The 13,447-nt window shown below is 37.1% G+C and overlaps 1 protein-coding gene across 16 annotated transcripts in view; it reads right to left on the reverse strand.

Annotated features, from left to right (window-relative positions):
* Positions 1 to 4,852: 4,852 nt before the first annotated feature.
* LOC116840940 (homeotic protein antennapedia) overlaps positions 4,853 to 13,447 on the reverse strand; it is a 108,856-nt gene continuing 100,261 nt past the window's right edge. For all 16 annotated transcript variants that reach the window (XM_032808305.1, XM_032808311.1, XM_032808312.1 and 13 more), the window contains one exon: positions 4,853 to 9,801. In XM_032808305.1, the coding sequence (XP_032664196.1) occupies positions 9,548 to 9,801 (254 nt within the window). In that variant the 3' untranslated portion in view covers positions 4,853 to 9,547. The remainder of the gene's footprint in view (positions 9,802 to 13,447) is intronic.

Below are 13,447 nucleotides of genomic sequence, written 5' to 3' on the forward strand. Positions count from 1 at the left end.
ATTCTGATTGTTTATGTTAACTTGGTACAGATATATCGCTGTGGGATATCTGTACCTTAAGTGAATAATGTCCAACTACTTACTAGATATAGGATCCTTAGACATTATATATATATATATATATATATATATATATATATATATAATAATTATTATTATTATTATTAAAAAATGCCATAAATCTTGAAGCAGCTAATCTATCATTGCAGTTACTTAAATTATGTTACTTAACTTATGTTATTACATAAGTGAGTGGGAGTGATCTTAGATCTAGTAAGTAGCTCGATATTATTTCCGCTTAGTATATATAGTTAATCAAGCATTTGAATTGCCTTTCTACATAATTTAAAGACACGCTTTCAAATAATCATTATGTATCTTTTCGTCTGCTTGTTCGATCGCTTATATAGTGGCAATTCAAATCTTCCTACTCTAATAGCGCAATCTAAATCATCACGCTTATTGCATGATATAATGAAAATATAGAAACCTACTAAAAGTACGTAATCAAAAGGGTCGAAATGAAACCTGCGTGATCGGATATGAAATTTGACATTGTGACACTTGAGGCATGCCGGACTGCACGTGGACACTTGGAATGAAGACGTCCGTCGCAGAGAGGTGGTTGCAGCTGCACTTTGTCGAGATGTCGAAATCCAATATCGCAAGCCCAAGCATACCTACCATCTAGGCGAGCTAGGCACGATGTGTTCGTTGTAACGGAGGGCGAACAGACAGAAATCCCAATAAATCATCCCGTCACGAGCCGTGAGCCAAGGCGGGGCCTCTTGCTTCGTATTAGCCAATAATAATCCTCTCCAAGGTGGAGGCCATCTTGGATTATACAATGGTTCCTTCCGCCGCAATTCGTATAAACGCAACCTCCGGGTATACTGGGCTATCTTTTCAAAAGGAATCCAGTGGCGTACTGATCATGATATCTTCGTATCAGTACAGAAATCGAGATATCGTCCAACGGACACACTCGTCGATTCGCCGATTGGATGTCCCGAGAAGTGGACGACTCAAGTGTGCGGAGGATTGCGTTTAGAGTCATGATACATTATGATGATGATGATAATGATGATGATGATGACAATTAGTAAGGAGGACACGATACTTAGGGCTGCTACTTTTTATCACAGCCTACTTCATATTCAACCACAATTTATTTTTTTTGTTTTCAAACACAGCTATTATAATTAATATTAATATTATTATTATTATTATTAATATGGACAGACTCTCTTAATATAATACAATACAGTTTAGACTCGTCGACATGATAGCATATAAGACTATTATCCATCGTCGTCGTTATCGTCCTCGCCATTACTCATAATACATACTTCACTCGCGTAGACACTGTTTATCATTGCAGTTGTCATCAACATCGCCGCTGGTTGTATTTCATGTATACATGTAGTTTACATAATGCGAGACACTACAAAATAACTGTGTATGTTTATTGTAGCCATAATATAGTACCGTATATTTATATATTTAAATATATTTATATATATATTTATATATATTTATATATATATATATAATTTATATATATATAGATTTATTTATATCTTTCTCTTCGATTTACCATTCGATAAAGCAGTGTTGCCCATGTTTGGTTTCGGCTGCTAGGCACACACCTGTATTTAAGTATCTTTTTTTCCGCACGATCGTTCGAACGAATGCATTGTACCCGGTCGTTTGTAAGTGGGCAATATATGTCGTGTGATTTTGTATTTGTGTGTATGTGTGTACACGTGTGCGCGGTATATAGAATATATAATACATAGACTTCGCTTTCGGTCGGGGCAATGCGTTCACGTAACCATGGTGACTCAAGTGTGTGACTAACAAAGAGATAGCAAAATTAATCGTCGGTCGTATGTCATGTTTCAGGAAAACGTGGTAGCGCGAATTACTATAGAATCGACATAATAACCTTTTCATCTGAACGAAGTAGTAATTGTTTTCAAATTGTTGTCTCTTGTCTGCAAAATAATCAGAACTCGTTTCTTACAATTATATAAGGTTTTGTCATTTCTGATGATCTTGACACAATTGTACTTCGTGAAAATTATTCTTCATTAATTCTTAAAAAGTATTATACATTATGTATTATACATATATTTCTCAAATAGAGTGCCGAGGTTACTAAGATATCCGTACTCATAGTTCATATTTATGAAGAAGTAAGACTGAAGATGTTTAAATGTATCATTCGATACATTGTTGAAACTGTGCATAAATTTAAGCAAGTACAAATAAGATTTGCATTACCAAGGCGAAATTGTGCTTATCTTCGAACTATACTTTGGAATATGCCTGGGTAAGTATTTGATGGACTGAAGTTACTCATTTATAATACATAAATAACGTTTCAAGTACATAACAGTATCCATAATTGCTTGACACAAATTTATTAACAAATAAGTTAAAATCCAACATATTTTGAACATAAGCAATTATTTTAAATGTACTGTCAATAAAATTGTCAAGAAATTTTTGAAGGCCTTATCTCAAACTTCTTTAATTTATCTCAAACTTCCTTAAATTAACAATCACCAAAGTGACATGAGTAACTAAATATTTAGTGATAACATGATTTACATAAATTACAGCGATGTTAACGTATCTTAGCAACAAAAAAATTAATATTTTATCATGATAAAACTCTGTCGAAGAGCGACTATATAGTATGAGTGACAGTTGCTTGTCGCGTAACTATAGTTGCTCTCAACAGATTGTTTTCGCAGAAGGCGTTCTTAGTAGCAAAAAGATGAAATTTGTAACTAAAAAGTGTTTAACTTGTGTATAAAATATTTAATTTGAACTGTGCTCTAGAAAGATACATGTGAAACCTATTAAAAGTGGGTTACTGGATTCCAATAATTTCCTTGACTAATCCTGAACCAGAACTATGAATACATTATGTAAATAAGACTTTGCTGATAAGTAAAATATCGTCAAGTCAGTATCTTATGTCTGGTTATTATTTCTGACTATGAATACGGACTTTGATTAGTCTAGAGCAGATTAGTCTAGATCAAGTTAAAAATTGTAATTTTCTGTCATTTCTTTGTTACTTAAATCACTTCAAGATATGTTCATGAACCAAGTGCTTGATAGAAGTTGTTAATAAAATTGAGCATACGTGTCAAAGTTTCACGTGAAATTTTGAAAAAGGATCCTTTATAATCAGTGCCACGGACGTGCAACACACTGGAGCGACCGTAAGTACCTCAGCGGACGACAACGTTGCGGCTCTCGAAATATTGTCAATCTTTTTTACACTAGTCATTCTCGTCGAGTTACTGAGTAGTCAAATTACTCGAGGAACTCAACGACGGGCATATATCGTTAAAATACCGTATCAATAAATAGTAATTAATTAGACTTTTGCTACCGTTACTTTGTAAGGTTTCTTTTAGTATAGTATATAAACAGGTACCTACTTTACCTACACGGTATCGTATACAGGGTCGCAGCTCGCGATTCGATGCCGCGACGTCAGACGTCGCCATTCACATTGCCCTACCGATAATGAACATAAAAAGAAAAGACAAAAATCTTCATTCGTGTTAATTTTGTGACTAATTATATACAAATGCATCTTGTTTGCCATGTATCCTCTGACACTGAGACATCGGAACGAAAGCCAGAGCAATTCCGTCAATTTTTATTGCTTGTGTACTCTCCAACTCGACTGGACTCGAAGATATTTTACGAGTACAGTACAATGACATTTTAAATTGGTTCTTAACCTGCGAAATTTTTCTTTCAGTTAATCAGTTCGCTCAAACATACACTGTTAAATAATTACTTTTGCCTATCGTTAAATAATTATATCGGTCTGGATGTTTTCTTGTTGTAGCGACTATTATAGTATACATTATTCTTTTGTCGCGTTACGGGGTCTATCAGTCTTCACATGGCGGAACCTATAATTGATGAGGCCGCAAATCTCAAATGAATAAGTTCGGCATTGCAAAGGATTCGTTTTAATATGTGTGATTATGACAATCTCCTCTAGTTGCGATTACGTAAGCGATACACCTATAATGCCTTGACATTTTTTTTTCTTTTTACATTTACACGTATATCGAAGTATGGTTCAAGTATTAAATAAAGTGTACGTGTCAAGCGATTTAATATTTCCTAAAATTTGTAGGAATTTAATTTATCGTCGAAACGTGAAATCAGTAAAACATAATTCATACTGTGTCTTGTGAATTAAAACTGAAATTTTGTCAACACCTCTATTTAACACATGAGAAACAGTATCGATCGTGTTTTTCATAAATGTAAGCTTAAGTTACAGTTACACGCAAAAATGCCGAATGGTTCGTGAATGGTGAAGTGAAGGGGCGAAGGACTTCCGCTTGTTCGTTTATATATTTTACACATTCGAATAGAAATACAATATCTAAAAGATATATATGAAACTATAATGACACCTGCGCCTAAAATGCGGCAGGTAGTCAGGAACTCTTCGGTGCATTCGCGCACGAGGACGAGGTTATATAGACCGCTAAGAGATTCAACATTTGCATGGTAAAAAACGTAATACTTTTACAAGATCTTTCGTGGCCCGAATGAAGGAGCTGAGATGAAATAAGAGTAAAGTATCAAAATACAAATGCACGAGAGAAACACATATCACTTCTGAACGTCGTTTTGTACACCTATGTGTAACCCGATAGAAAGATGTCTAACTGGACATTCAAGAACACAATATGTCGGTATACGATTTTAATTCTATTAATCACTATTATTCCGCAGAGATGTTCAAGGAAGTGTTAGAGAGTAAGTGGTACAATACAAAGACCTACAACAACTTATCTAGTATATTGTAAAAAATATTTATTGTATAATCAATAAAACAAACAGAAAAATCCACTTTGCGTTATATATAACATGGTATCAATAAATAGTATCAGGCTAAATAATATTACGGTCTGAAAGCTACTCGTTCGTTGACAAGCATTATTTCTTATATTTCTTCGTTTCTTTGTTCTACTTATCTCGTAGAGTTTCGCGCGTAACCTAGTTAGAAAGATCGGAGTTATGTACAATTCTGCAAGTGCCGTCACTCTCTCGCATATATACCGTGGACAATAATAAATAAAATTTGAATTGCGCACCTCCCATATGTGTACGTTTAAATGGCGGATACTGCTTCTTTTTTTCCTTTTTTTTTTTTCATTTGGGCGAAAATCTAATTACCACCTCACGATCGCCGCCCCTGCCCATTGCGACTGACATGCCCGTTCTCCTAATATTATTACCTTACTTTATGAATTAGACTTTAGATGTTACGTTTATCGATTACGAGTTATCTTAGTGACATACTTCGTACATAGGCGCTGTTGCATTTACGTTCAGCTTTTTAATTCTACCTTTGCATACACTAACAGTACTTGGTTTAATTTACGTATATCTGTAATTTTACGCGTATATATATATATATATATATATATATATATATATATATATATGTATATATATATACGAGTAGAGATAAAATATATAATTTACATTTTGTTTTTTCCAGTTAATACTATGAATTTCCATTTCGCGCGTTTATACGTATTTTTAAAATCTACAATAAATTTTATCGAATGGATACAAAATTTTATTTTTCTTTAATTACGTTTGCGTGTTTTCACGGTGATCGCTCACGATAGCTACAGTTTGTACAAACAGATCCACCGTATTTTTCAAATATATATTCTTTTATTGCAATATACGACTTTTTCGCATATTATGACCAAGTCAGAAGTGTACATGTAATATTCGCTGACCGACGTTACATTTCGAATTTAAACTTTTGTCAATGTATAGTTTCAATAAATATTTACAAATTAATTGCTCTCCGTTTCTATTTATCTAGAAACAGAGTTTTACGAAATCAGTATTTTTGAAGAACAGTATTTTTGGTCACAATATCGTAACAAAGGATAAGATGATTAAGAGACTAATATATCTTTCTCTTTCCGTTTCAATGCCGGCTCACAAATTATATCACCAATTGATGCAACTAGAATTAATTTATACATGATCTATTTATAGCGAAGTAAAAAAAATTCATTTTGATCGTGCAAGGTTACACGTGTCTACATAAATTGTTTATCTGCAATCACGATACATGGTTTTATAATTGAATAATTTACATATTTAAATGAAACAAAATCATAAAATCAGATCGAATCGTAAAGAAATTCTTTTCGTGAGATCGTACAATTAATTTCAGCGAATGTTGTGAAACGTGTGCGACAGCGAGCGATCACCGAGGCTTCCCGCCGCTTTAGTTCGTTGTTCCTCAAAGACAAAAGATTTCACACAAATAAATCTCTCGAAAAAGGAAAGGCTGGTCGTTGCTCGATCAAACGCGCGAGTGCGAGCCGGACCATGTGTTACGTATATCGATTACAGGTTTACGTAGTGTCGCTCTGCTCCCTTCGCCCCTTTTCCATTTTATAATGCAAAAACGGTGAAGAGCGGTTTTCCGTGCAACAGGATTTAGAAGTCGGCTACCTGCGGGCATTTTTCAATTTGCCGCTCGAGCACGTAGTCTTAACGTCGCTTATTGCGCGCGCGTATACCGTTAATTGTCGTGTACACAAGGTATAAACTAAATAATTATGTCGAATCTAAGTTTACAACACAGCACAGAATTCGCCGCGGCGGAGAGTATGTCGGCTCGTATTCGGCCACAATGTAGCCAGAGTTCTCAAGATCTCCCGATACGGCGCAATAAAATTGATTCATCGAACCAGATCCATTGACGAAGTCGACGAGTGCTCTGATACCGCTTGTCACGCTTAAACGCGTCTCTTCCAAGGTAGGCAACAAAGTGCAGAACGTCGCGGCGCATCGACGACGAGAGCAATCGATCACATCGCATCCGTACTCGCGACTTTCGCAAGAAGGAAGAACAAGACAAGTGGAGTTTAATCATTTGGACAAGGAGCGCCAGTGGAAGAAGAGAGAGAGTCGCACACATTGGCCGAGGACGCCACGCGGACGTATCGTGCGCGAATGTAAGATTGCAGCCGATACGCCTGTGATAATTGCTGTTGCGATCGTTCTCGTGTTCCCGAGTTGTTCGTCATTAAACGTTCTCCCAGTTTCTTAATTCGAATTTCCTTTATTGCCCGCGAACGGGCTAAGCGGGGAGTGTTTGCCGGGAGTGTCGCGGTATTTTGATATATTAAAGAAACAGTTGCGAGTACCAGATTAAATTCTGTTGCAAATTGCTGTAACGTAATAGAGGAAAAGAAAGCAAACTCGAATGGAACGATGTAGTAATTTGGAATAATACGTGATGTACTCCATCATCGTAAGTAAAAGATCGCTTACATTGAACTCAGTTCCGAGTCGCTATTAAGGTGCCAAGCGGTCTCATGCTGAAAGCATCCTATTCCGAAAATATACTACATATTACAACACTTGGTAACTTGGCGTCACGTCGCGCGGAGCAAGAGTAAATTTTCGATAAAACTACAAATGTGCAAAAGACAGATTTGTCTTTCCTGTGTCACTTTTCTTTCTTTCCTTTTTTTTTCTTTACTTTAATATTTACAGAAAAGGAGAGTACCACTACCACGTTTCTGCTTTTAAAGCAGTTTCAAAGGATGTGAATCGAGATCACTCAGTATGTGTGTGTGTGCCCGTCATCGTAAAAGATATTATACATTTATACATCTTAATATAAAATTCGCTCTTTTTCGTAAAATTTTAAAACTAAGTATAAATTTAAACATAAATTGAGAATTTTTTTTCAGCTACTTATAATAATTAATACTAAAAAAATATAATTCGAATAAAATAAAACATATATTCCTAAGTCCCCAAAAATTATACAACATAAGTTTAAATATTCCAATATCTTTTTTCCCGAACAGACACGTTTTCACTAAAAATGGACTGCCTATGTACATCATTATCATACCCGTCATATTGAGCAATGTGCATGATACGAGCAAATCATCCCAATTATCGGTCAGCAAATGTAAACGTATGTTTCTTGCATATGATAAAAACAAGTAGCGAAAGTGTTTTCGAAAATTATTGTGCGTAAAATAAAATTCACTCACTTGTAATAAAGTCCACACGAGACAGAAATGTGTTCTCTGTTACGTCGAAACGCAGAGGCCAACTGTTCTTATCAAATGCAAACAATTCAACGAGATATTTGCATGTCTAATGTAACCGATAATTGTGTGTCACTAGCAATGTTCATTCAATAAGACTAACCTTGCGATGACGCTGATGAAGAAATGCCAAGTCGGTTTGACTCTGCTCCGCCGAAGGGCGCTGTTTCCTCAAACTCACTTTATCATTCAGCACTAATCTATACCATCCACGGTCAATGCCGCCGTCTCATTCCATACAATATTTAAAACATCGTCGTGATCGTTAGATTTACACACCAAAAATCACTGATTTCCAATGGAATTGATTTTGCACGCACTTGTTTCACTTGGTTGATCAGGATCAGACGTGAACTCCGGTGATTCTCCTCTTCTCTTTCTGCACTGTTTTTCTCCCTTTTTTTTCCTTTTGTTTCTCTTCATCCGCTATATCCTGGCGTTGTTCTCAAACCCTCTCTCAAATTTTGTTTTATTAAAATACGAGAAACGCGTTCGGAAATCATACTTGGCACGAATGTTAAATATTCCTTGTTGGAGCCACCGCGGTACTAGAGAAAGATCTATCTAAACGATTCTCTAAGAACACTAAACCGCTTATCTCTACTGCTACATAGAGACGCGACGGACATCTTCGTACTGCTAATCTACTAACCGTCCTACGACTCTACATGTACGGCGTAAGAGAATAAATAATAAAATGCTCTCCTAAGATTTCAACGCGGATTTTTTTTTCTCTATCACGCACAGGTTCACGCATATCTCATTCTCTCAACGGACTTAGCTCTTTATATCTATCACTCCGAATACCACATATTCTCGTGCGTTCTACTTGGATTACTGCCACCGATCTCGCGATTTCGCATTAAACTACGTACATCTTTTTATCCATATCTCTATATAGGCTTTAGTACAATTACATTTGATTAAACGTAATAGAGGTTAATGCGGTTCTGATTAGCATGTGATCCAGTTTTGCTCTCTTCCGTTCTTCTTTTATTCGTAATCTTGATCCACATTAAGTCATACACATTTCCGCAAATCCTCTGCTGACTCATTTGTGCGCGTCTTCGCTTTTGTTTTGTTCTTCCCTTCTTCTCTCTCGTCACGTCACCTTTTCATAATTTCCATTTCTGCCGTCTATTCGTCATCGGCCACTCTTACGGGTCCTTCCACGATTTCTTCGCCGTCATCCTTATCTTCTTCTTTTTTGGTACAAGCAACATGATTAACACGACAAAATAAGCGTCATTGCTGTTGAGGGGTCATTTGGAGGTCATCGACGGGGACTGGAGTTTAGGTAGGGGAAGAGGTAGTGCTGGAAACAAGGTATTAACGACCCTGAGAGAGATGAGACCTCTTTAGAAGTTCCACTCCTCGGAGCTCTTTCAACCCTGCGGCGACGTCTGCGGCGAGATTTCTGTGTCGCCATCACCTGAGCCTGGTTCGCCTTTCGTTTTGTTCTCCTTCTTCCACTTCATCCGTCTATTTTGAAACCAGATCTTTATCTGCCGTTCTGTCAGACATAGCGCGTGAGCGATCTCGATACGTCGCCGCCTAGTGAGATATCGATTGAAGTGGAACTCCTTTTCCAGTTCTAGCGTCTGATATCGCGTATACGTTTGCCGACCTCGTTTCCTCTCTGCAACAGAGGGAGAGAGAGAGAAGAAATCAGAATCCCGAATTAGTATTTCAGGATCGCACAGTCGTAACGGCCGGAGCGCGTATATGCGCATGCCCGTCCGATCTTTAAGCTACAGCCGGCCAGTTAGGTGAAATATTTAATAAATACCGCAATTCGTGTCGATCTAACCGGTCGGGGTTTCTGTAAATCTCAGCCAAACGAAAATATCTCCGCGAGTGTAAAGTAAAAAGTCCTGGGATCGTAGATGCAGTTCCGCATATGATAGATACCTTAACGATATCCGTGACATGATCTGCGGTCGGTGCGCGGTACACGAATCCTGAACAAGAATATTAATTGTAGCTGCCAAGAGAGCAAGAGAGGTGGAAAAGACTGAGAGGGGTACCAAGGAGACAGAGGAAGTTGATTCTGTGTGTGAAGTCTCACAACTTCATGAGATATAACCTCAAAAGGTTAGGTTAGGTTAGGTTGGGTTAGCCCGCCGCGCAAGAGTGCGAGAGAGCAAAACGGGAATATTTCAGAATGGTACGAGGGAGGGAAGAAGAGAAGGCCTAGGGATGAGAATTGGGAAGTGAGAAGGGGAAGAAGAAGACGAAGAAGAAGAAGAAGAAGAAGAAGACGACGACGACGACGACGACGACGACGACGACGAAGAAGGAGGAGGAGGAGAAGAAGAAAACTCCTTGGCGAGTATTCGAGGCAAACGCCGCCCGTCGTGCTGTCGGCCGATGAAGATGGATAGCGGTTTTGCTCCGGAGAGAGATGGAGAGATCGCGTAGGTTCCTGAACCCCTCGATCGGACGAAGAGAAGAAGATACAGAGGAAGAGAAAAAGCGTGCGTAACAGAAAGAGAGAGAGAAAGGAGAAGGAAGACAGAGGAGGCTGGGAACATGCTTTCTTATTCCCTCCCTTAGGCTACGCTCTCAAATTAACAACATACCAATCTCTCTAGCGCTCTCTTATAAGCCTTAACGATTTGGTCAACTTCTACGGTTTTACCGTTTCAAGGATTTATTTGCCAAGAATATATAATAATAATAAACATTATGAGATAATAATTATCAATCTTTATACACGTAAATTAATGTGGACAATAATAATGAGTTTCATCATATTCTCAAAAATGCTTTCACGTAACCGTGTACCATTTGAATGAAATATTGTCACCGTCAAATCTCCCGTTGACCATCTCATGAAAGTTGCATCGTGCTAATACTCATTCGTCAAAGTTTTAATGAAGATCATGTACTTGATCTTAGGTTAGTTCATCAAAGCGTCCGCGGAATACATGGAACATGTTCAAGTAACTGCACCAACATCTTAAAATTCCGATCTAAATTTGTAGACGACTGAGTTATTTATACGAAAATGTATTCAGAATCAATGCCTACACCTGATTAAAATTACTCTCTCATGTAGTTACATTTATATTGCTCTCTCATGTAGTTATATTTTGTATTTCATGTTTTCCGAAGATTTCAACTTTTGGATTCACATCATCTTAGAAACCGACTATAACCATCGAAGTAAGTAGCAATAATTGATTATAAGTAGCAATATTCGTCAATTATTCTTAAGTTACTAATGTAAGAAAAAATTCGAGCACATTTTTACTTGAAAATTATGAAACGCATCTGAAATACATTCACGCATGCGACCGAGTAGGAATAATCCTGTGTCAGTGCGGCAGTAATAATCAGGTTTGTCTCGAAAGGTCACCTCGCGTATAAATCCTCCCGTGTCATTAGACGTTGCAGAGCGAAGAAATGAATTATTAAACGTTGCTTCGACGATTCTTATGTTATTTATGAGACAAAGTTTACGAGTCGATCGATTTGATCACACTGAAACCTCCACTCTTAATTTAAGCGCATCCGGTTAGGAGAGAATTAGGCGGTGTGCGGGGCTATTATATGAACACGAGATTTCCAGGTGTTGAGGCGCACATGGCGTCGATTAAAGAAGCAACCGTGCACGCGTTTACGGAACCCGACAGTGTCATCGCACAGTAATATAACTTGCTAAGATAATGCCGCCTTTCGCGGCACAGCTTCTAAGGCTTTTGCGTAGCATATGGAGAAGGCCCTAATAATAAGAAAGTCGTACCGATGGCCTAAGTTTGCGCCGGACCGGTGTGTACCCGGCACTACTGCTACGGCTTTCGCGGACGGAGGTGACTTTAAACGCGGGGCAATAAATTAACGGCGTTGGGTTACGCAAGGATCAAATGTCCCCTGGAGTATGCCCGGGAGATTTATGGGTCTGCCTTCACTGGCGCAGCATGAAGGAACGAAACAGAACAGAACATACACAGCCGCGCGGCTTATTATAGGCTAGTTGCTCCGCATCTCCGCTTCCCTCCCTGTCCGGACTGGTCTTTCAGGCCCGCCGCAGGATATACGCAGGACTTTTCAGATTAACAGCTAGCCGGATGTTGTAACCCGCTAATAAGGCGCGGCCACCACTCGCTGCCCAATTAAGCTAAGCTTTACGTGGGCACCTTAAGGCCAGGCCTTGAAACACTCTTCGATTAGATACCCCAGATGTACTATTAATTTTATCATCCGTTCGTTACATGAATCGCGGGTTACATCCACGCTGTTAACGGACATTCATCAAATTTCTGTTTAAATATTTTCTTCGATGATCACCTCATTGCAACAAGAAAGTAGAATTTTTGGTCTTAAGTGTCTTGTATCATAATTTTTTAAAATTTGCTTTTAATTTTGGATATAACCAAAATTTTCATTGAATATTCTAAATAAATACTCGAATAAATTGTTCTAAAATGAGTAAGCATAAAAAAATAATAGACCTCTAATTTCTCCGCATATTTCTTTTGTTTTATGCGATATCAGAGAGAATTCTGTTAGTTCTCTCTCCATGTATTTTAGTTTTAACATACTTTAGGCCAAACGATCTATCTTCTTTTTATATTTCCGTTCTGCTTTCCCCCCTCCCTCTGCACTGTTTCCGTTAAATTCCCTTTGATGCAAGGCACACATTCATTTCATAAAGAACCTAGTCTTATAAGTGGATTTGAAAGAATCTAAATTATGAGATACTGGCACATATAAGATATTGGGAAATTAACTTTTTTTGCGCTTTTACATTTCGCCACCAATTCTTTATTTCGTTCATATATATTAGATTTATACACTTTACTACTTTTCCTTAATCACACACACACGTTACTTTTTTAGTCGTTATAATAACGACTAAATATGCATTTCAGATATAATATAATGCATTTATATAAAATTCTATAATATAATAATGCATTTCTATAATAAAATGCATTTCAGATTTTAAATATTCGCGATCCTTAGTTAAGTCCGTAATAAATTAAATTATGAAACATTAGAGTTATACTATATATAGCAACACGTAAGCAATAAAACTTGAGCAATATTATTATAACCGAAAATTACCGAGAACATAAAATTGCTACATTGAAAATTTTGACTCTGATCAATTCGTTTATTGCGTAAATTATTCATTTATTAAATAAGCGATTGTTTTGCTTCAATTTTACTGATTATGTTTTTTTTTGTATGCTACAATCCTTATCTTTAATTAATTTCACCGTATTTATATATATATATATATATATATATATATATATATATATATATATATATAT

The sequence above is a fragment of the Odontomachus brunneus genome, unplaced genomic scaffold (genome assembly GCF_010583005.1).
Source record: "Odontomachus brunneus isolate Ranch 3 - 2012 unplaced genomic scaffold, Obru_v1 Obru_scaffold_013, whole genome shotgun sequence".
Classification (NCBI taxonomy): Eukaryota; Metazoa; Arthropoda; class Insecta; order Hymenoptera; family Formicidae; genus Odontomachus; species Odontomachus brunneus.